This window comes from Miscanthus floridulus, chromosome 5, assembly GCF_019320115.1.
Source record: "Miscanthus floridulus cultivar M001 chromosome 5, ASM1932011v1, whole genome shotgun sequence".
In the NCBI taxonomy this organism is placed as follows: Eukaryota; Viridiplantae; Streptophyta; class Magnoliopsida; order Poales; family Poaceae; genus Miscanthus; species Miscanthus floridulus.
In genome coordinates, this window is record NC_089584.1 from 129,607,763 (window position 1) to 129,632,096 (window position 24,334).

Sequence of the window (24,334 nt, forward strand, 5' to 3'; positions counted from 1 at the left end):
TGTTTTAGTTGCTTCAAACGTATATTTCAAGTGTTTCATCTGGATGTAGCAAAAGTAGATCTGGATGTTGCATATGCATCCATGATGCAATCGAATGTTTTAAGTGTTGCTGGTGTTTCATACGTATGTTGCAAGCGTTTCATCTCGATGTTGCATAAGTAGATCTAGATGTTGCGTATGTTTGCAACGGCTACACATGTGTTCAAGTGTTCTTAGGTTTTTACAAGTGTTTCAAACGTATGTTGCAAGTGATTCAGCTAGTTTGGACGTATATTGTAAGTGTTTCCATTGGATCTTACAAAAGTAGATCACATGTTATAATAGGACCCACCTACCGCAGCCGCCTGCTACAGTTGCTGGGGCGCCACCGTGGGTCACCGTGCAGATACTTGAGGCTGGCAGGCCCATCCATGGCGCACATCCACAGGCGGGGGCAGGTGACTGGGACCCACATGGTTTCTCGTGTGTGGGCACGGCGTTCGGGGTAGGAAGCAGCGTTGGCAGCGAGAACAGGCCGCCTGTACACCCTCGGTGTTATCCCCTAAACAAATTACCAAACCATATCGTGAGCATTATGTATATGTGATAATGCATGTGATGGAAGGTGTAGATAATATTTTTATAACTTTAGATGATCAATAAAAATATTAAATGATAAGCTATTCCATAAGTCATATGTATCAAGTAGGGTTTAAAACTATTTTTTATTGAACAAAAATACTATAAAATATATATGTGGTGCTTAAATAAAGTTTGGAATATGAACTTTGTAGATGACAATGAAATACTTTCGGTAGAAAAATAACATTGCTAGCCAATATTTCTAATAGCCAAGAAATGCAACTTGGAATCAAATTCAGCTCATAGACTTAGAAGATTTTTAAGTATATAGACAGCTAGACAATGTCATGTTTGACAATTTATTTTGTGAAATCGAGTTAAGAGATGGTATTGTGTTTTAGCTCGGGTTGGTAGCCTAATATGCTCTCTTGAGCATGGGGAAGATGGTTTAGGTCCAGAAGCAACCGTTTAGTTGTTATAGGCACTTTAAAATGCATGCACGACACGTTCTTGGGCTGGCTCATCGGGTGGACGCGGTCACCAAGCTCGGGCACTCGGCGTCACCCGCCCATGGATGCCTCTGTCCTGGCTATGGCCTAACTGTCGTTGGCCCCGCCGCGCGGAGCCACCGCTACTGCCGCCTGCCCCGCCCCGCGCCGCGGCGAAGCCACTATCGGCGCCATCATCTTATCGTCGCATCCACGCACTGATGCCCTATCTCACGTTACCGCTAACGACGCCACCACAATGCTGTGTTGTGCTGCTACCACTCGCTCGGCCACCGCGTCCATGTGGGTTGTCCTGGCTATGCTAGCGCCGTCGCCTCGCCTTAACGGCGCTGCGGCCGCACAGGCCACGCCCCCACTTGCCTCAACACGCGCGCACGTGGTCTGGTCGTGTGTCACGTGGCGAGTGTGCAGACATGACCACGGGTCCGACCGACCGCTAGCTACCAAGGTGAGGATAGCCAAAGCTCGGACCCGTGTCCCTCTTTCTCTCTGTTGTCGCCGTCGGAGTCATGCCAGCACGTTAGACAGCGAGACGTCATCTCCAATCAATTCCGCTCGTCTATAGCCCCGCCAGTGAGTTCTCTAGCTGCCCAACCCCACCCAGCCATGAAGCACGCACTGCCAAGCTCCAATTTGGAGCTTTCCCCGCCGCCGTGCAGATAAGTCCATGTTCGACCGTGGACGAGGGTAGCCCTCCTACCGTCCCTCCTAAGCCAATTCACTGCACCACTAGTTTCACCTTTTCTCCCTCTACACCTTGCGCATGTTAGTGGAACCGCTATTGTTTCCCGTCACTGCTGATGCGACCACGCCACCGCGGTGTGCCGCCGCACGGCTTGGCCGCACGTGGCCATGCCTCTTCTGCCATCCTCCACCCCAACCATCCCTCGGCTAGGTCCATGGTAGTCTACTGATGCTCCCTCACTAGCTAGTTAGGTTCTTAGGTGCTCTAGATCGTCGGGGCAGCTGTGTCGCCGCTGCGGACGGTCGTGCGTCGCTGCAGCTTGCTCCAGCGTGTCCCGCCGCCCTGCGTTGCTGCATGGTTTAGGCGATTGGACCATAGTCAAAGGTCGGTCCGACCGACGCGCCAGCGCGAGCCTCTGGTGGCCGGCACGGTCGCATCGTGTCATCGCCCGCCGTGTCGCCTTGCGCTGAGTCACTGGGGGTACGCGCGGGTGAATTAGGAAAAAGTTAGAGGGTTAAGTAAGAAGATCTGATAGAGGAGAAAATAGTGTTAGTACTTAGTTGTAAATTGGCAGGAGTTCGAGGTCGCTTTTGCAAAATCACCAACGCATGCGGGACTCCCCTGTCGCAGGCCGCCTCACGAGAGGGCCAGGCTCGCGTGGGCCGTGCTAGCGGGCCGCTGCGCGCGCTGTGTCACGCAGGCCACGCGGGAGATTTAGTTTTCTTTTTCATAAGGAATTAGTAATGGTTTTCTAATTTAATTTTTGAGCTGATCTTTGGTAAATCATATAAAATCATGTAGGTGTCCAAAAATTGTGAAACAAATGTTTTTAGGTTCCTAAAATTGTGCTCTATTGGTTGGTGTATTTAGTTCATGTTTATACGTGTTGACATTTGGAGCTATTAAATCATTTGAGGATGCTTAATAATATTAAGCTAATTATTGTAGTAATTTTTGTTGTAAATTGGTGATAGTTTTAGTCCTATAATTTTTATAGTAGCTTTATTGTATTATTATGTGCTCATTATAATTTTTGTAGCCTTAAAATAGACTAAGCATTAGGGTAGTTAAGTGCTATTTGTTTCAATACACATTAAAACATTAGTAGAAATAAAGATATACCCTTAAATTACAAAATTGAGTGTTTGTTAGTTGAATCCAACACCTTGCTTGATGAAGATGATAATTAGCTTAGTATCTTAGTCATTAGAGCTAGTTTAGTAGCTTGGTATGCGCATTCTTAGTTTAAGAGTTGTTGTTGCTTGAATGATAAGTGTTGCATCATCATAGCATGCATATAGAGAACGAGTTGGCAGAGATCATGACCACCGGCGATCACGAGTTTGAGGAGATCATCGAGGAGTACGAGGAGAAGATTCCTGTGCAGGAGGAGGTCCCAGAGCCGCCACTGACTGACTCAGTTGACACCGCGCCTGCCTAAGACAAGCCCCGGTGTATAACCTCTATTTCATAATTCACCGTATATATATGTGTTGTGCATTTACGTTACTAGAATTTTATGGAAACCATATGCATTGATACACTTGTCCTAAGAGTCTTACTAGTGCATGTTTGAGTAGATGCTATGCTTAGGTCATCGGTAGCGTGAGTAACCTGTCGTTGATAACAATAGGGGATTATTATTACTCTCATAATAAAATGATGAAAGAAAAAATGGAGACAGGACAGGAATATGGTTTGGGTATTGTTGGGTGTAACAGGTTGTGTCCCGTGGCCAGCGGAGCTTAGCTTGGTTACACTATTTTTCCTGTTTGTGTCGATTAAGGATCGTCTATTGTTGTGGATGGTAGTCAGTTCATAGACTTATTATCCTGAGCACATACTTGCTTATGGGAGCGGGAAGTCTTGTTACGCTCTTGTCATGGGTTCTGACTCTTTTCTGATCGACTGATTGGAGGCGGAGAAAGGTGGAGGTCTAAGCACCATATTGAGATCGGGTCTCAAGTGTGGGGGCTTGGAGTCCAAGTTTGGACTAGGACCTAGACTCCGTGACAGGAGTGGAATGGGTTGGTCTTGTTTGTGCCTAAGGTACAAATGGGGCATGTGTTTCGAGGTACCCAGCTGGGATACATTAGTTCACAAATTGCCGTTTCTGTGAGACGGTATGACTTGAATATGGTCTAGCACGATAGTAAGAACTGAAAGATGAAAGATGTTTGAAATGGTTCTGATTGCTTAACCCTTACTTGAAAGTAAAACAGGTGCTTGCCTAGAATGGTTAGCTAATGAAGTGTGGCAAAACCCCTCGAAATAACACATCCTCGAAGGCACTCGCCTTCCACCAGGCACTAAGCACCCCGAAAGCAAGCTACAATGGACGGATTTCGTCGAGCACATCCCAAGGGAGAGCGCGAATAATCCACATTTTTCTCCAGGATCCAATAATGAGAATGAGTTTACAATACTTAATCAATTCCATACAACCAGAGTTCTTAGAAATACATTATTACATTACCAAGTTCAGAGCGTGAAAATTAAACAGCGGAATAAAAATAAACATATATCGATAATATACAAGGATCCGTCTGTGCACACCAGAAGAATCCTCCACACAACGGCTACCCTCAAGTTGCACCTGCAACAGGGATAAATAAACCCTGAGTACACAATGTACTCATAAGACTTATCTGACTAGTGAGAATAATTTCCCGACTCTAAGTGATATGATAAGCTTTATGGTTTGTTGGGTTCCTTTTTGCGGAAAGCAATAATAATAGTGAATCCTTATGTATGTTAATTTTTAGCATTCATGATTAGTTCATTATCTAACCATTCTATGTAAGCACCTGTTCTACTCTCAAGTAAGAGTTGAGCAAACAATTCCATTTTACCACTTTCCATCTTTTAGTTCTTACTACGGTGCTAGACTATAGACAAACCGTATCGGATCGTCGGTGATTCATGAATCAATGTGCCTAGCTGGGTACCCCGAAACACACGCCCTGCTTGCACCCCAGACACAAGTAGGACCAATCCACCACTCTCCTGTCATGGGGTCCAAGTCCCCGTCTAAACTTGGACTCCAAGCCCCCGCTCCTAAGTCCCGGACTCAGTGCGGTGCTTAGACCTCCACCATCCCCACCTCTAATCAATTGGTCCAGAAAGAGCCGGAACCCACGATAAGAGAGCAATAAGTCTTCCCTGTGCCCATACACAAGTATGTGTTTGGGATAATAAGTCTGTGACTTGTCTAGAACCCAATGCAACAGCCGGTCCTTAATCGACACAAATAGGGAAACAGTGTAACCAAACTATGCTCCGTTGGCCGCAAGACACAACCTCTTACACCCACCAATACCCAAACCATATCCCTACCCGGTCTCCATTTTCCTTTCCATCATTTTATCATGAGTGATAATAATAATCACCTATTGTGAGTAACGACAGGTTACTCACGCTACCGTAATCCAGAGCATAGCAGCTACTCGACCTATACTAGTAGAACTCATGTAAGTATTTCTATGCATGTAGTTTCCATAAAATGCCTGTAACGTAAATGCATATCATATATATATATACATATATATATATCGAGTGATCATTCAAAATAAGGGTTATGCACCGGGGCTTGCCTTGGATAGGCGGGGTGTCAGCAAAGTCAACGACTGATGGCTCTGGAGCTCCCTCCTGTATGAGAATCTCCTCCTCGTACTCCTCGATGATCTCCTCATACTCCTACTCGCCCGTAGGCACGAACTCTACCAACTCGTTATCTACATGCATGAAATAATGATGCAACACTTAATAATACGACAACAACAACTCTTAAAATAAGAATGCATCTATTAAGCTACTAAGCTAGCTCTACCGACTAAGACGCTAAGTTACCTCTTATTACCACTAAACAGGTATGAAACATTGCATGTATTATCTTAGCAACTAAAGGCATCCTTATTCTTATTACCGATTTAATATATATACTACAACAAGGAATACTTAGCTACCATATTTCTCAATATATTCCAAGGCTACAAAAATTACAGTGAGTACCTAATAATGTTATGAGTCTACTGTAAAATTTTTAGAGATAGCACTTCTACCATTTTATCACAAAAATTCATTCTCTAAATAATCATAATAACAACAAGCATTTTAAAACAAATACAATAACCCTAAGGATACCACAGAACTGTATGAACTAAATACACTAAAAGATAGATTATGAATTTAGAAACCTAACAAAATTTACTTCACAATTTTAGGACACTTACATAATTTTATATTAATTATCAAAGATCAGTTCACAATTTACATTAGAAAAACATTAACTAATTCATTAGAAAATAAAAGGACGAAACAGCCCATCGCGGCCCATCACGGCTCGGCCCACGCACGCGCAGCGCAAGTGCACGCGTGGCCCGCTGGCGTGGCCCAACCGCGCAGCAATGGCCCGCAACGGGGAGGCCCACACGCGCCGGTCACTTATGCGAAAACGCCCCCGATCTAACTGTTATTCCCCTAACTACTATGCGGCCTATTCCTACAGTCTAGACTTAAGCAAACTGGCCCTCGAAACAATCAATCTTCACAACGGTCAGATCCTCGGGCCACCCCCGCGCGCACCGACGCGGCAACGACGGCACTGGCGGTCATGCCGGCCAACCGAGACCTGCTCCGACCAAGATAGCGAGCCGAACAACATCTACAACCCTAGTGCCTACCCTGGCAAGGTCTACAGGGGTGGCAGAGCTCACGGAAGCGGCGGCCAAGGCGCGTGGCCATGCACGACGGCACGCGCGACCACGCCGGCCACCCTAAGCCCCCACGGGGAAAGCTAGCTAACTTTAAAGCACCACTATCATATCCTAGTAGCTATTGTGGTGCTGGTTAGGCCAGGGAGGGACCGGGTGCATCTGGCCACGGGCACATGGCAAGCTCCACGATGGACTGTGGTGGCGCAACCATGTCAGCGGCGCTGGGATAGCAGCGGCGGTTCAAGTAGGGTGCGTAGGGGGTGGAGGGGATCAAGGCGAAGACAAGGTACCACGTAATTGGATGGAGGTGGATGGTGCGAGGCTAATTTGGTGGGCGTCGCCGTTCGGTCTTAAGATGGTCGACGGTGGGGAAACTTCAAATTGAGGCTCGGCACGGTACGGTTGCAGCAGTGGGCGGGCTTGGCACGTAGTTAGGTCCCCTTTCAAGCCTCTAGCATGCGCAATTACTTGGATTAGACCGGGCACTGCGAGCTAGCCTTAGCGCGGCTTGGTGACGCCGGCACGACGCCATGTAAGGAGGAGGTGGCCAGGGAGCGCAGCGTGGCGATTGCCACTCAATAGAAGAGGACAAGGGCACATAGACATCGGCTACACATGCGCGTACGAGTTTGGCACGGCTCATGCGGCCGCAACGCCTTAATTGGCAAGCTGACGGCGACACGACCATGTGCTGGTGCAGCTGGCGTGCGCAGCAGCGGCAGAGGCCACGCGACGCAAGCGGCGTGGGGGCACACGAGCGACCTAGCAAGAGCAACCACGGCCCACAGCAGCGAGACGCGACGCGAGTGGCAGAGGCCCGGCAGCGGGGCGCTGTGCCAACTCGGCAGGACGCGACCGACGGCGGGCAGGTGCACAAGGGGGCAACAGCCAGTGACTGGACGACAGGCGGCCGGTGGCATGCACAGTGGCCAGCTCCGCCAGGCGACAGCCAAACCAGGGCGGCATCGGCCGGCCAGCGTGGGCAAAGCCGGCACGGCAGCGCCGAGACCGCACGCGGTGACCGCGCACGGCCTGCGAACTAGCCCAAGGACGTGTTGTGCACGATTTTTAAAGCGTTCTAAAAACCTAAATCGTTGATCCAATCGCCAAACCACTTATGCTATACTTGAGAGGGCATGTTAGGCTACTAAAACCAGCCATAAAACCATATCACTCCATAGCCCAATTACTCTACAAAAATTGTCAAACATAGCTTTGTCAAACCATTTTTTTAGACTCACGAAATCGACTAGTCTTGATCGGATTCGCGTCAAATTCGATTTCCATGCTATTAGATATGTTAGCTAGTGAATTCATTTTTCGACCGCGGGTATTTCATCGTCATCTACAAAGTTTGTACTTCTAACTTTATTAAAATTCTGTATATACGTTCTATAGTGTTTTCGTTCAATAAAAATTCACGAACATCCTTACTTGATAATCTCATATGTCACGATGAACATTTCGTTATGCATTTTCGTTGGTCGTTTTAAGTTAGGTAAGTTGATCTACACCCTATATTACATACATTAACATATAAGTATGATTCTCATGTAGTGTTTTAGTAAACGATTTACAGTGTAACACCGAGGGTGTTACATAAAGTAATCATGACTGCTAATTAAACTTGATCTTAATGACGTACTTCTAGTAATGCTTTTCGCAAACAAAAAGAAAACAACATACCGATATTGACTATTATATTCTTGAGAGTCGGGAAACTATTCCCACTAGTCGGGTAAGCCTTGCGAGTATAATCATTTCCGCTAGATGTTTATTTTCATTTCGCTGTTTAATTATCGCACTCTGAACCTTGGTATTGTAATAAATAATTTTTAAGAACTCTTGTTGTATAAAATGGACTAAGTATTATAACCTCGTACCCATTACTGGATTTTAGAGGTAAAACGTGGATTGATTCGAGTTCTCCCGTGGGGTGTGCTTGACAGAACTGTCTGATGTAGCTAATTTTTGGGGTGCTTAGTGTTTAGTGGAAGACGAGCGCCTTCGAAAATGTGTTATTTCGGCCGGTTCTGCCACACCGCCGTGAATCACGTGCGCACGCTCCGTTCTGTTACGCAGGAACAGACGTGCTTCAGCGCTCCAATCTTTTTTTTTTTTTTGGGTCGCGGGTTCGATCGGACGGGTGGAATTAGATAGCATTACAGGTTGGATGGGTGCTGCGTCTAGACATGTCCTCAGCCGGACGTTCGGACGGTAGCCTCTCTCAACATGTAAGTATGTAACCATCACATTTGATCATGTGTCGTCACAGAAACTGGCCCGCGGCCAGTGGGCCCTTGCCATCGGTTACATTCTATGGCTGATCTTTTAGTTGAACCGAGCAAGTACGGCTACCGGATTACCATTTCTCTGCTCGTGCCGGTGAACTGGTTGCGACGGTGGTGTGATTCCAGAAACGAAATTCTCTGAAGTACATACTCAAATGGCGTGGAGCCCAGGCAGCCGCTGAAGCACGAAAGTAAATTGCTGAGCGATCATACCCGCCCTACTTTTCTTGAAAAAGAAAGGACTAGCCGGCCTAAACGGACCAAGCGTTTTGTTTATTCATTCGTCCCGCAAAGGAGGCCGATCGGAGGAATATAACTTTGCGGCAGCACTCGATGATCCCTTGAACCACCTCTTCATGATTAGCGTGCTAATGAACCCGCCAAAAGCTTTCTCCTCCCGCACGGCGGCCACTAAACAAGAAGGACGGAGCTTTCACTCCACCGATCAAATCATGATTGAGTGCAATGCTCGCGCCGGTATCCGTCTAATCTGCCTGTCCCAGCCGTATCCCGTACTGTATGTATCTCAACCATCTTTGGGATGGGAATTCGAATGAATCGAACGCCTTAACACGGCGCCACCAACCTCGCTCGCTTCGCTGCAGCACGGCTCGGGCTCTCGCTTTGCAGTTTTTGCACTCCGCAGCTGCAGTCCACGCTTTGCATCATAACAGCCAGCTGCAGTCCACGCTTTGCATCATAGGACTTGTTTAGTTCCACCTTAACTTCTAAAAAGTTGCTACAGTACCTGTCACATCGAATGTTTGCGGCTCATGTATGGAGCATTAAATGTAGACGAAAAAAAAACTAATTGCACAGTTTGGTGGGAAATTACGAGACGAACGTTTTAAGTCTAATTAGTCCATGTTTGAACACTATTTATCAAATAAAAACGAACATGCTACAGTAACCCAAAATCCAAATTCCTCCAACTAAACGAGGCCATAACAGCCAGCCAGCGGGTGGACGGCAGGACACGCTTTCTGCTACGGAATGGGCGGAGTAGCAGGCCGGCAGCTGGTTGATTGCAGCGAGCTGCGCGCCGTACTCTACCTCGGCCACATTGGCACATTCTGATAATTGCACACTCTCCTTTCGTATTCTATTAAAAATATGAATTAAGATCATAGGTTGTACTGTTAATTATTAATATGGCATAATTCATCGTCTAAGCCCGCATCACGCCATTCAAGATCGGCGATAGAGCTTGAAGCAAGATATACGATGGGCCAACAATGCTAACCTCAAGGGGTATTGATATTTAAGACTAATAATTATTGTTTGCTCAAAAAGAATCTCGAAAGAACAATGAAAATATATGTGTAGTAGCTTTTTATAAAAAAAAACAGAGTTCATGTAACTACACTAATACTACAGTCATATCATAACATTTCTGTCGGGTTCATAAACCCGGGTTCCTCATGGACCTGCTTCCCAGCAAAAGCTCGGCCTAACAGACAACGTTGCGAATGACACGCAACTCCTGGGCCGGCCCAAAAACCTAACGACAGTCCAGAAGAGCGATCCAATCTCCGACTGGAAGGCCTGGCCAAGGAGGAACAGCGCCCGCTTCCGACTCTGGCCCGCCTCTCCGACCGGAAGGCCTTGCTTCCGACTCTGGTCCGCCTCTCCAACCGGAAGGCCTGGTCAACAACGCTTCCGACTTCGACCCGCGTCTCCAACCGGGGATACACCCAACCTCTGTTTACAGCTCTTCTCCGACTGGCGCAGTCGGAGCCAACTGGGACCAACCGACCGGGGACGCCCGCTCGGTGAGGACCAGAAAACGGGCAGAGCAAGTAAAGCAGGACGCTCAAGTCAAACCGTAAAACCAAGGACCGTACCCTGTACACCTACAGGACAGTACCGACATGACATGTCAGAAGGGTGCCCTGCAACCTTCCCGCCATGTCAGAACCCAAGCAGTGTTGTGGGCGCTGACGATTTACCCTACAGTGTTGTAAGCGCCATCAATTCTCATACCAGACAAACACGATAAAAACCCCCACATGCCTCTGGGCATCGACAATGTTGTGGTCGCCATCGTTTGCCATACATGATGAATACGGTAAAACCTCCCACATGTGTTCTGACACAAACAGTGTTATGGACGCCTACCATCATCTTGTACCCGACGACGTGGGCAACAAGACTTAGTAGCATACGTACTCTCACTCTCTCTCTCTCACTTGTAAAGGTTGTCCCCTTCATCTATAAAAGAAGATGTGCTCTCTCCCAACAGGGAGATCAATCAGACAACAACTGAAACAGGCTCCAACGATCCGAACGACCAACGATTCCAACAAATAACAGGCGTTCAAACACTTAGCACATAGTGTAGCTCCCGTCACTCTTGACCCTTCAGACCAGAGTCCGACCGGACCTCTTGCACCTCCCATCTTATTCTCTTCCATTTGTAACACCATTGCAAACTTCGAGCACCTGAGGAATAAAGTCATCAACCAACTTAAACTGGACGTAGGGCACGTTGCCTGAACCTGTATAAACCCTGTGTCATTGAGTGTTAGGCTACATCCGATCACAACGTACGACAAAACTACAAATATTTACGTGTTGATCACTTTCTGTACCGACAATTTCATTTAAAATATATAATTCATAGAAAGTGAAAATTATTGGTAATAATATAATATTAAATAATTTGATGAGTTGTTAAGGGAATATTTTGTGATTATACTCAAACATAAAATATATACTTCTCACTATACTTGATCTGCTTGATGGCACACCTTATATATTTAGCTTAAGTTATTTTTTATATATTAGTAGTGACAGAAGTGGGTAGTTTACAAACATATATATGTGTAGGTCATAGTTATTTAAACAATTTTTCATAATAGTTAATATCATATGTTGGCAACTTGTATGTAGAAGATCTGAGAGATGTTTCGATTTATTTTTAATAGTGGTGTAAATGGTAAATACGAATTTAAGGGTTTACTTTGATTATATATCATAATGGTGGGTGGGTGATTTATATGTAAATTTGGTGGCTATGACAGATTTTGTTTTACAGTGATATAGATTGGTAATTTAGATGCCAATCTAGCATTACTTTGAATTGTTTTCCATAATGGTTGTAGTGGGTATTTTTTTAAGACAAAATAGATCTAGCGGCTACTATAATCAATGATGATTAGAGTTTACTGTATTGATGGCTCAATCTTTTATGATTTTTATGAGAATTTGTCAGATTTATTATTTTTTCTAGTGCCAGGTTCATTCATAAACAGGATGTATGAGTTTGTTGCTTAGAGCCTCTTTGGCAAGGGTCCTGCTGGGGCTTCAGCTCCGGCTTCTGCAGGAGCTGTGCCAAACGCCTTGTTTTGGAAATGGCTTTGTATGGGGAGCCGGTCAAGAGCCGGAGCTATTTTTTGCCTGCGCAGGAGAAGCCTAAAAAAACGAGCTTCGCGCGGCTCCTTGCTGTGGGTTCACGTCGTCTAGTGCGAAGGAGCCGTTTTGCCAAACGTTTTCCAGAACGGCTTCAGCTCCTCCAGAGGAGCTGCTCCTTCAGAGAAGTCAGAGCCGGAGCCATTTTCAGAGGAGCCAGAGCCTAGAGCCATGCCGAACAGGCCCTTTGTAGTATATGCAATAGCACAGTAATTTATTCGAGGATGCTATTGCGATTGATTTCTTTGTTTGACCAGCATCTGAACGCCTATGTTTCAAGTATTTATAATCACTAATAAACAGTGTATAGTAAGGCGGACCCATGGTCCATTCATAACGTCCAAGAGTTTAAAGGGAGGAAAGCTCTCCAACTACCCCTCATGCAACCTTAGTGAGCAACCATATACGGGACCCAATCTAGTAGCTAGTACTAATCTAGTATACCACTTCACTCCTTTTGTATGTTGTTTTCTTGTTCAGTTGGCAACTGTTCGTAATACTAAACTTTGCTTCTCCTTTTAAATATACGGGGGGTGTATTTGTACACTAATCTGATTTGCTGAATATATGCTGATGACACCATCTGTTTTCGAACCTGCTGATTTGCATTTTTTTTTATTTTATGTTTTCCTCTCCTGAAAACCCGTCCATAGAATTTATGCACGACTCTTTATGGACAGGTTGTACATAATCAAAGCTTTGCAGGATGAAAACAATTTTGTGGATATGTCTTTTTTCCTTTTTAGCAGGCAGGAAGCCACTGCATTTATACTGAATGATGTGATGATATCACTCCACTGTTGAACAGTGATGAGCATGATTGATGTACAGGTGAATTAGACCTTGCGAATAAATACGTCAATACTGTTACATCAATCATGCTGTGGCGCGTGTATTCCAGAACCGCCCCGTTTGCTGGGAGGAATTATGGAAGAATCTGGATGAATTTGGATGAATATGGAGGAATTTGTGAGAAGAAAATGCTGTTCTGGATGAAAAAAGAAACAGATAAGCCGTGTTTAAAGGCACGCGAATGGGGCCTTGTGAAAGAAAATGTGCTTGCTCTTTTTTTCACCAATCTTAATCGAAAAGGTGCCAAGTAAAAATAAAAATGGAAGAACTAATCCCAACTGTACTTGTGCCGTGAACGCAAAACACAGAAAGAACAACAAGAATGGGGAGTCACAGAAGTGTTGCATTCCCGTGTATTTCGGTACGTACAGACAACTCTTTTTTTCTGGATTCTGGAAGCTCGGAAACGCAAAAGGTTATTGTACATGTCATCCACGAGCCTTGGCCGTTGCATGGAACAGACCAAGAGGAAAAAAAGAAGAAAAGGGCAAGGCGTGTGTCATTTTGGCAATGCAGACTGTAACAACAAACACTTGCATGGGTCGTCAAGCATGCAAGCAACAACCGGCAGGACGACGCACCGTCAACCAGACTGTAGAATGCAAGCGAGAATCATAAAATTCGCTCACGGTCACAATGGCTGGTGGTTTCGTTGCTTGGAAGGGGCTACCGGTCGCATTGGCTGTTCCTTCCAAGCTCCGATCGAACGGCCTGGGACGCAATGGCAGATGAGCAGATGATCCGTCTGCCGGTGCCGGTGGCTGGGGCCTGGGGCCTTGGTTTCAGTCCCCTCACGGCCTCACCAACCCAAAGAAAAAAGAAGAGCATCGTTCAGTGTTGCATCAGCCATCGGTAAGCTGTTCAGCACTGCGCACACACGTTTTTTTCAGTCACATCTTCAACTGTGCCAAGCAACCTCCCGTTGGATGGATTGGAAGGGATAAACAAAAGGTGCCAACGGGCTCTAGGCCTCTGACCGTGTGAGTTTGAGTATCCGTATCTTGTGAGGAGGAAGCGGGTACTTGTGAGGATCCAGCGGCCGTCAGTCATTTTTGCAGTCCAATCAACCCATGGCCGTAAAGCGTTTCTCCGAGTTTACCTCTCTCAGCAAGGATTATACTCCCGTCAGTCATTTTTGCTGTCCAATCAATCTATACAAAACCACGTACATACTCCCTACTCCGTACGTCATAAAAAATACAACTATGACATCGGTACTGGTCAAACTAAACTTTATATAATAAATAATATTAGCATCTATGTTTTCAAACAAATTTGCTATAAAAACATATTTTATAACTAATTTAATAATACTTATTTTATATCTACGTAGATAGGCCATAAGCAACAAACAAATATTTCCTTTCTCTTCGTGCCGCTGTATCTCTCACCCGCCGTCTAAAAGTCTAGGATGCTCGAGAAGCAATGCGCCCACTTGAGCGACTGCGCTAGCGACGATGGCCAGAAGCCCGCCAGCGCCCATCCTTCATAAGTCGCATGGCTGTAAATATTATTGACTGATTTGGGGTGAAAGAAAAATATTATTTATTTATTGAAAAATATGATTTATAAGCTAAACGAATAGGACGCTAGTTCATAGCTTCTGAGCGTACAATCCTTTGAATCCGCACTATCGCTTTTGCAATAGTGGCAGGATGTCGGGGACGATCTGCCCTGTTTATTTGGGCTGGTTTGGCTTATAAGTTATGACTGAAAGTACTATTAACTAATTTGGTATGAGAAAAAAATATTATTCATTGCTTAATAAAACCTGACTTATAAGTTAAATACAACCAAACGAACGGCGGTGGGTGTCTAGGCTAAGGCACCTCTTCTCGTCCCCCGCTCTCTCCTCAGAGGTCCCTGCGGCTGGCAGATCTCGATCTATTTGGGGAGAAATCAATCCAGGTGCTTAGAGGTCGATTTGCCATGAAAAAAAATGATCTGACTGTCTTGAAACTCGATTTGGGTGGAGCCGTGGAAGGAGAGATGTAGACGTTTAGGGCAGACGAGCTCGTCAGTGCTGTCGTACAGTCGACTCGAAAGTGGACAGAATGAGAGGAAAATGGCTAAGCTATTTTTCTATTTCTAGCTGGCCCCACTTATAAAACCTACTTAGACCCTCTTTGGTAAAATATAGGAATAGAAAAACAAAGGATTAAAGTTGCATGTCACTTACAATCCTATAGAAATTGAAAATGAAGGAAAATTTCTAATGGAGCATTTGGATGGAGAAACATAGGAATGAGAAGAGAGAGATAGACACAGAGGAAACTTTCCGAGAGGTTGGACCTCATGTTAGAAGCTTGCTTGCTTTCTGCTTGTTGGCAGCCCGACGGGCTGTCTTACCTTCCTTTAAAATTCCTATGGATTGAGCCATTCCATAGGAATTTTATAGGATTGCAGGATGACCGATCAATTATTCCAATGGGCCACATAGAAAAAAAAATCTTCTAAGTTTAGAATTCTACAAAATTCCTCCATGAATCCTTTGATCCAAAGAGGCCTGTACTTCGTATGTATACATTTTCCATGCCATAAGGTCATACTGGTACTTTCGTGGTTGACCCCTATTTTTCTAGATACCACTTCTATTAGGTGGATGTTAACTTCCTTTTAGTTATCGAGTGGCACACAAGAAACTATCTAAAAATAAATAACACGTGTACCGGATCTTGAATATTATTAGATTCTTTACGAGTATAAAAATATTAATAATTTATGATATCAAACGAGTATTGTTAGATTCATTATGAAGTATATATATATATATATATATATATATATATATATATATTTTATATGTCTATTTTCAATCATAACTATTCATACTATTTTAAAATGTAGTAAAGCCTAAAATAGTTTAACCTATACCAGATCTAGAGTAATATAAAAGAAATGTTCACAACATAATATTGATCATCACGTAGAGTACTTTGATAATATAAATATGTCGTAAGTTTATCATTGCTAAAATCTGTTGTAAGTTTATCATTGCTAAAATCTGCCACTTTTTTTTAATAATTGGGATTCACATGCAATCGCTTGGATTTATCCACCATGTATTCTTGCTATGGAAGGAAAATAGGTCAACGATAAAATTTATATTAATCTCTGGAATGTTTCTTTTTTTCGTGAACAGAGCATTTAACTTCTCTATCAGAACAACTGTTTTCATATCTCAGGAACAACTGTTTTCATAGAATGGAATATTGTAAATCTTACAGGCTTTTACCAAAAAGATCAGTCCACAGATAAAGAGCAAGCATTTATCTGATAATTTATTTATATCCATAGTAAGAAGGAAGTACTACTAGCAGAGAGGAGAGAGAAACTAATTAAAAAACAAACAAAACGGAAGAGCGAAATGTGAAAAGACCGAGAGAGAAGAAGAGGCTCGTTTGAGGTGGTTTGGCTGTTGATTAATTTGTGGAGAAAGAAAAATATTATTTATTTACTGAAAAAATACGGGTTATAAACGCTGTCAGCGGTATCGTTTCTCCCTCGCTCTCTCTCCCTCCCCGAATCACACACACACAGGCAGGCAGGGGCTCCCGACTCCGTCTCTCTTCCCCCATCGCCTCACCTACGAGTGATAGGGGCGCGCTCCCTCTCTCTCTCACTAGCCCCTCGCCATTACTCCCTCATAAAGGAAGAACAGGGCAAGGAGGGAGGAAGAAGCTGAGCCGGGGAAAGAGGAGGTCCCCGTCCGTCTCTCTCACAGCTCTGAGACTCTGCAACTCCGGCTCGCCGCCTGCCTGCCTGCCAACCGCGCGGCGCGGCCACCACGCTAGCCCGTCGTAGGTGAACAGAGCCTGCAGTCGATAGCACAGTAAATTCCGCGGCATTCCATTCCCTTCCCTTTCGAAACGCACCCTGCATTTACTGCACGTCGCTCGCCTCGCCCTCCGGCCATCTGCGATCTTCAAATCTTTCCCTGTTAAAAGGTTCGTCTTGGCGTTGGTGGTGCCGTGGCGGTGTTCTTGTTACTTTTTCCTTCGTTCGCGCCTCGGCTGGTTCCTTCCTTCTTCTGTGTTCTGTTTCTGTACGGGCGATATATTTTTTATTGTTGTTTGGATCTTGATCTGGTCGGCTGAATACGTGCTTCTCCCGCAGCGGCCGGAGACGGGAAGGCCGGGCGCTTCAGGATGGCGCGCGAGCAGCTGGAGGAGTCCATCGTGGCCGACGGCAACGGCAAGGAGGAAGAGGTCGGGGTCATGGGCATCGGCGCCGCGGACGGCGCCGACGACCAGCACGGCGGCGGCGGCAAGCTCAGCATGAAGAGCATGCTGTGGCACGGCGGCTCCGTCTGGGACGCATGGTTCAGCTGCGCCTCCAACCAGGTTGGCCTCACCTCACCTTCACCTCAATCATGGCAGAGCCGGAGCGCCTCGAGCAGAATGGACAGAGCACCGACTCGACTGACACTGAATTTGCCTCTCGGTCGTGGTTCTGCAGGTGGCGCAGGTGCTCCTGACGCTGCCGTACTCCTTCTCCCAGCTGGGGATGCTGTCCGGCATCCTGCTGCAGATCTTCTACGGCTTCTTGGGCAGCTGGACCGCCTACCTCATCAGTGTCCTCTACGTCGAGTACCGCTCCCGCAAGGAGAAGGAAGGCGTCAGCTTCAAGAACCACGTCATCCAGGTATGGCTCCTCGCCTCCTTGCTTCGTCGTCGTCTCCGCTCCACTTTCTCCTCCCCGCCATAACATGTGTAACTGACGACAGTTTCGTCCCCTTTCCATCCGGGCTCCGGCTTTTTTGCCAGGAAAAAGAATGCTTTTTTTTTCGGGGTTCCGTTTGGTCGTTGTCGATCTGCCGTGGCTGCAAAAATGCCGCCTTTTGTGTAAACGGGGAGAGGGTATTGATCCCCCGGCCCCTCACGCGCCGCGCCGATGATATACATGCTTCTGTTGTGCTGCGTGCTTCCCATTTTGCCAAACGTAAAGTGAGCCATTCCATGATCCTTATCGCCCGCGAAATCGGAGGAAGCTCAGTTTGCGCAAGTAACAGACTGGGATTTAAGTGTGATGGTTTAATTAAGCAGTCGTTTATATTATAGAGAAAAAAAACTTGGTGGTAAGTAGTAGTAGCGTCCCTGATGGAGTAAATAATAATCTGTGTGAATGTGATGTTGACCAGTGGTTCGAAGTGCTGGACGGGCTGCTGGGCCCCTACTGGAAGGCGGCCGGTCTGGCCTTCAACTGCACGTTCCTGCTCTTCGGCTCCGTCATCCAGCTGATCGCCTGCGCGAGGTGGGTCGCCCGCGTCTGCTTGCTTGCTACTGCGCATCCATCCATAGCGTGACAGGGGAGCTGAACGAACCGTGGTGAGACTGAAGATCTCTGTGTGTGTGTGTCGTCGTGCAGCAACATCTACTACATCAACGACCGGCTGGACAAGCGGACATGGACGTACATCTTCGGCGCCTGCTGCGCCACCACGGTGTTCATCCCGTCCTTCCACAACTACCGGATCTGGTCCTTCCTGGGGCTCGGCATGACCACCTACACCGCGTGGTACCTCGCCATCGCCGCGCTCATCAACGGCCAGGTGAGCCCCCATCGCCATCGCCACCGATCCAGGAGAGCGCCATCCCACCACACGCACACGCACGCTGTCCGATTCCTATCCGTCTCTCTTGGCAAGCAGCAGGCTATGCTATGCTATTATCTACCAATGATTGACTGTCGCCGTCGTCCGTGCCGACGCATGCAGGTCGAAGGCGTGGCGCACACCGGCCCGACCAAGCTCGTGCTCTACTTCACCGGCGCCACCAACATCCTCTACACCTTCGGCGGCCACGCCGTCACAGTGTAAGTCTTTTCTTCTTTCCCAAACGAACTCAAATTACCAACTGTTAAGTACGTGCTACACTTCTACTGCAGCTTTAGCAGAATGTTAGTAGTTAACTAATACAACTACTAAGTTCGTTGTTTAGTTATTAAAAAATACTCTGAAGTTACTCCCTGAAGCAGAGAGAGCTGCAGAGGTGAAGTGAGGTTTTCACCAGCTGCAGCTTTTGCCTGGCGCCGGGGAGGACATCTCCGGATCGGAAACCTGCCTGCCTCTGGCCTGGTTTCCATTCCAATGGTCCCCCTCCCTGCCTCTCCATCCATGGTGGGCGAGTACCAGACCAGTAGCAGTACCACACTGCAACAGTGTAGTTAATCCTAACTACATGCATGATTGTGGCTTTATTTGCAGCTAGCTTATCTTAGCTTGCTCCACGACGTGCAGATCCCCATGAACAGTCAGGGCCACTTATATATACATACACATAAAAAAAGAACTTGTAGGCAGGGTGTTCTTGCTCAGTTGTGCGTGGTGGGAACCAGCTGCGGCCTGCGGGTTAGCCTGCAGGCATCCAGCGATGAAAAATGCAGTGATGTAGCTGCTAAAGCTCGGTGCGCTCATGTGCATCTGTGTGTGGAGTGATGCATCCAAAAGGGTCCCCCTACCCGTACAAGATATAGCCTATGAGGGGTGGAGAGAAAAGAGATGCAGGGTTAGCCACTTTGCATTAGAATAGGCGGCTTGAGGATGATCCCTTTATTCCCATTAGTCGTTCGTTCATTGCTTGCCCGAGCTTTATCTATTCTATTGCTGCCCTGCCTGGATTATTGTCATCGATCGATGGCTGTGGCTGTGGCTGCGGCATGATTAGAGGCCATGCGAGGAATAATTAGCAGCAGTGGTGGTGCTCTAGTGCGGTGTTCAAACGCCCTGGTCTTTAGTGGGCGCCGTTGGGTCGGGAGATCTGGGAATTTTCTATCTCCCCAGCTCCGCCATGTGGGTGCTTTGGTTCACTGCTTGTTCTAGTGCAGCAGGGGAAATGGGAAAGGAAACCTCATAGCTAGCACGGAGTTCACATCATGCCCCTGCAGGCGCAATTCATTCCTTGTTGCCCTCATGCAAGGGGCGACATGATGATGATAAGCTTGCAACCATCCATGGATTGGGACATTTGGTACTTAGGGCTGTAGGCTAGCCAGGGAAAAGCCTTGCTTGGTGGAGCAGAGGCGACACATGCCCACTTTGAGTAATGCATCTCCTAAAAAAAGAAGGCGAGCGAGTGTCTCTGTGCCATCTTGACTCACAGAGTCACGGTGCTCTTCACCCTTGCTGGATTCAAGCAATTGCTTCAGAGCTTATGCCAGTTAGGCTGTAGTTACTGCTCTGGAGACTGAGAGTGATGTGACAATTAGAGTAGTACTACTAGCTTAACATGCATCACGAGGTCTTCCTCAGCTGGAGCTGAGTGTGTTGGCAGCAGCAGATGATTAGTTTACTGGTAACGGCCTTATTTGGCCGCATTTGACGGGTACTCCACTCCATCATTTGACTGGAGGCGCTTGCATGTGTTGGCGAGAGCTTGCAAGATTCCTCCTGCCGCCAAGATCTTTGCAAGTATCCTCCTGCTGTGCCAGGTGCGTCACTGGGAGAAGCACTTGCCGCGCCGGATTCCCTTTTGCTGTCGTCGCGTATCATTTCATCAACTACTAAAGTCGCGGCATCATTGACTCGCATATGCAAGGCCGTTTTGTCCGTTAATTTCTCCTACTAGTATTTGTCTCTCTATACATATACACATACACTGATGATGTACAATAACTTTGTTAGAAGGGAAATGATTTGTGAAGCCAACAGCCAAGAAGAAAGAACTATATTGATTGAATGCAGGATTGCAGTAGGTAGTCAAGTTTTGTCTGACGAATGAACGAAAACAAGCTAATCCTACTTGTTTGTTTTATTGTTTCACAGGGAGATCATGCACGCGATGTGGAAGCCCGCCAAGTTCAAGTACATCTACCTGCTGGCGACGCTGTACGTGTTCACGCTGACGCTGCCGTCGGCGGCGGCCATGTACTGGGCGTTCGGCGACGAGCTGCTGACCCACTCGAACGCCTTCTCGCTGCTGCCCAAGACCGGGTGGCGCGACGCGGCGGTGATCCTGATGCTGATCCACCAGTTCATCACTTTCGGGTTCGCGTGCACGCCGCTCTACTTCGTGTGGGAGAAGGTGATCGGGATGCACGACACCAAGAGCATCTTCAAGCGCGCGCTGGCGCGGCTGCCCATCGTGGTGCCCATCTGGTTCCTGGCCATCATCTTCCCCTTCTTCGGGCCCATCAACTCCGCCGTCGGCGCGCTGCTCGTCAGCTTCACCGTCTACATCATCCCGGCACTGGCGCACATCCTCACCTACCGCACGGCGTCCGCGCGCATGGTAAGTGCTCTTGACCACCGACCCATTCATTCGTTCATTTCGTACGTACGTGCATATGCATTTGCATCCGTCGTTTCGCTTCTTTAAAGTGATCCATCCGTGACCGATCAAACGCAAGCTTCGAGCCCGTACGTGCTTCACGTACCAGCAGAGAAATTGCTGTTTGATGGCAGGCAAGATGAGATGCTGTACCTAACAACAACAATGGCATCGTGTACCCTGGCCGTGCGTTGCATTGCCGACTGGTACGAATACGAGTAGTGAGCAGTGACACAATCCGTTCATCCCATTGTCTAGTGCAGTACTCCTAGTCCCAGCAGCCGTGCACCTGTCACGAACAGTGGCAGGATTGGAACACACACGCAGCACAGGCCACAGAATAGACAGTGGAGATCCCTGCACAGGCAGCAGCAGGCAGTTCATTCATGTTAAATGCACAGAAGCACCGCGCGCCCGCCTACAAGGGCAAGGGCAAATCCCCAATCACTTGAATCCAGCCAACAGCCACATTAATTCTAAGCCGGCCCCGCCCCCGCGGCGCCCGACAACGATATGGACGACGATGGATCGGGGTGATCGGATCACCCCCCACGTCATGATCACCCATTCACCCCCATCGCCTCGGCAAATGCCAGTGTCCATGGCAGATCCATCTGCCGGCTGCTTCAGCCCCGGCCGAGCGGGCGGGGGAGGCCCGACCTTTTTTCGAGTACGGGCACGGCGGCGATGGCTACGCTCGCGTCCTCCGGCGTGGGTCAGTGGAAAGCAACCGTTGTTGCATATCGCTGACGTAGCGCCGATGCGGTGCTGATGTCCGGTGTCGTGCTGTCACGGAAGGAAAGACCCTCCTGGCAAGGCGCGCGACGGTCGGTGGTCGACGTCGCGGCACTGGCGCGCGCGTCTGGACTGCACTCGGCCGCTCGCGCTCGCTCGCAGGGATAGAGAGATGCCGCGGCCGGGCGCGTGCCAGCAGGCATCGTGTGGGGGATGGCCTGGAGCGCGAGAGATGGCTCCTCTGTCTCTATGGGATGGCGATGGAGATCTCGGTAAGAGCTGGAGGGTTCCTTTCCTCGCGCTCCTTTTCCCCCAGCTTTATTTCCGAAAGGAAATCGAGCAGGGGCCTTGAAAATGCCCGGGAAAAAGATGGTACTAGGAACAACTTAAGCCGGGTACGCGCGATGCTTATCTTATTCCTGTCCTGCACTTGCACAGCCGTGTGCTGTACGTTTGTATATTGAATTCTGCCTCATCATATCAGTGCTTCTGATGATCGAATTCTGACTATGCTTCACTGAAAAATGAATGCAACAGAACGCCGCGGAGAAGCCACCGTTCTTCCTGCCTAGCTGGACGGCGATGTTCGTCCTCAACATGTTCATCGTGGTGTGGGTGCTGGTGGTCGGCTTCGGGATCGGCGGCTGGGCCAGCATGGTCAACTTCATCAGGCAGGTCGACACGTTCGGGCTGTTCGCCAAGTGCTACCAGTGCCCCAAGCCGCCCGTCGCGGCGACCGTGCAGTCACCGGCGCCGTTGCCGCACCACTAGAGCGCCCGCCCGCGCACCGTGATGGCAGCGCCGGCTGGAGGCACGGCAAGGAGCTCCCCCCACTCTCCCGCGCGCGGCCGGCGCGTCGCTTGCATGCAGCCAGTGATAGTTGCTAGGTTTTGGTCGCCTTGTAATATACAAGCCTCCTCTTCTCCCCCCCTACTAGGGTAGTAGAACTCGATCAGCAGAGTCACGCACACAAGGCGGCTCGTGTCTCGTCGTCCCTGCCATAAGAAGATCTCGCCCCGATCGATCGGTCCGTCGCCCTTGGTGCCGTTTTGTTTTTGTTTGGCTTGCCACCAGTATTAAGTGTGAGTGATGGTCATGGCATATAAGGCTCGCTAGCTCGCTTGCGCTCTCGACTCATGTGATGTGAGAGCGAGCGGGAGAGTGACGATTCCATAATCCATATGATATGACATACATATCCTATAGGGTTCATTAGTTATTTTTTTTTCTCTTCTCCTTCCTTCTCCCTTGATTCATGGAGGTCGGTCCATGTTGTGTAGCGTGTGGGTAATTGTAATGGACTGGACGATTCCTCATGCTAGCTAAAGGCAAAACACAGTGGCCTTTGTTTATTGCCCTCACCTCGCTTTGGAGCTCCTGTATCCTCTTGGGTTGGGGCTGTAAAATGTTGCGATCCTTAGCAAGCTGCGACGCGCCCTTTTGCTTGGGTCGTGCCGCTTTTGCCGGGCTTCTTCGAAAGGACCACAAAGCGATGAATGGTGGCGACGGATGTTGCGGCCGCGTCTTGGGTCGGCGCAGACCATAATTACACGCACTCTTGTGGCCTTTCTGGATCGTAAAAGGCCTTGGTTTTGCGCATAGTGACACCGTGTCAATGGTCACTCTGATTAGCAGCAGCAGCAGCAGGTCTAATCATACCATACTCGTACAAGCCGGGTGGGTAAGCCTCACTTTCAAGGATTGGACTCCACTGCCACCACACCACTAGCGTGCTGCGTACAGTACGTCGTACTGCTGCATTATTGGCTTCCGGGTCACCGCAGCATCTAGACTGCTACCTATACGGACCTTGGTTACCAAGATTGCGCTTTTAATTCGCCCATGTGACCGATTGCAGCTGGGGAGGTGGAGAATGGGAGATGAGATGGATTCCCTGACCTTCTTCCCTCGGGCATCAGCCTCACATGGAGCCGGCATGTGCCTCCTTCACCGGTTTCTCTCCAGATTTCCTTTTGCGAGTTGCATGCATGTATCTGTGCTCCAAGTCCTCTCAACACTTGCCATCGAGCGAGGCCACTGGCGGTGGAGGCACAGAGCGGCCATGTGCCTGTCGACTACTTCACAGGTGGTTTAATCTAGCACCAAGTAGCCAGTTGATGACGGTTTTTCGTTTTGATTTGATTCCGAGTTCGGAGGGTTTTCCGCACATGGACATGGTTTGGTTTAATAACGCTCCTCCGCTCGAACCTCACAGTTCACATGCAGCTCACACTTGCCGTTGAAAGGAATCCCATGATGAGTTAATGAGCTTGTGCTTAGTGCTTGCCGTTTGCAACGGATTTGCATT

General features: G+C 47.9%; 1 protein-coding gene across 2 annotated transcripts; it reads left to right on the forward strand.

Annotated features, from left to right (window-relative positions):
• The first annotated feature begins 16,681 nt into the window (after positions 1-16,681).
• Positions 16,682-23,376, forward strand: LOC136450755 (auxin transporter-like protein 1). 2 transcript variants are annotated; one of them, XM_066451347.1, is made up of 8 exons: positions 16,682-16,856; positions 17,141-17,367; positions 17,483-17,668; positions 18,165-18,277; positions 18,392-18,575; positions 18,741-18,838; positions 20,787-21,252; positions 22,564-23,376. In XM_066451347.1, the coding sequence occupies exons 2-8, from the start codon at positions 17,173-17,175 to the stop codon at positions 22,795-22,797; spliced, it is 1,476 nt and encodes a 491-aa protein (XP_066307444.1). In that variant the 5' UTR covers positions 16,682-16,856; positions 17,141-17,172; the 3' UTR covers positions 22,798-23,376. The 2 variants fall into 2 exon arrangements, with proteins under 2 accessions (XP_066307444.1, XP_066307445.1); XM_066451348.1 differs by having other exon boundaries at positions 16,834-16,971.
• The last annotated feature ends 958 nt before the right edge of the window (positions 23,377-24,334 follow it).

What these genes read in the sequence shown, in the direction of transcription:
- LOC136450755 (XM_066451347.1), top strand. Translation starts at nt 17,173, where the DNA reads ATGGCGCGCGAGCAGCTGGAGGAGTCCATCGTGGCCGACGGCAACGGC. An exon ending in TCAGCTGCGCCTCCAACCAG is followed by an intron (nt 17,368 to 17,482) that starts GTTGGCCTCACC and finishes GTGGTTCTGCAG; the next exon opens with GTGGCGCAGGTGCTCCTGAC. An exon ending in TCAAGAACCACGTCATCCAG is followed by an intron (nt 17,669 to 18,164) that starts GTATGGCTCCTC and finishes GATGTTGACCAG; the next exon opens with TGGTTCGAAGTGCTGGACGG.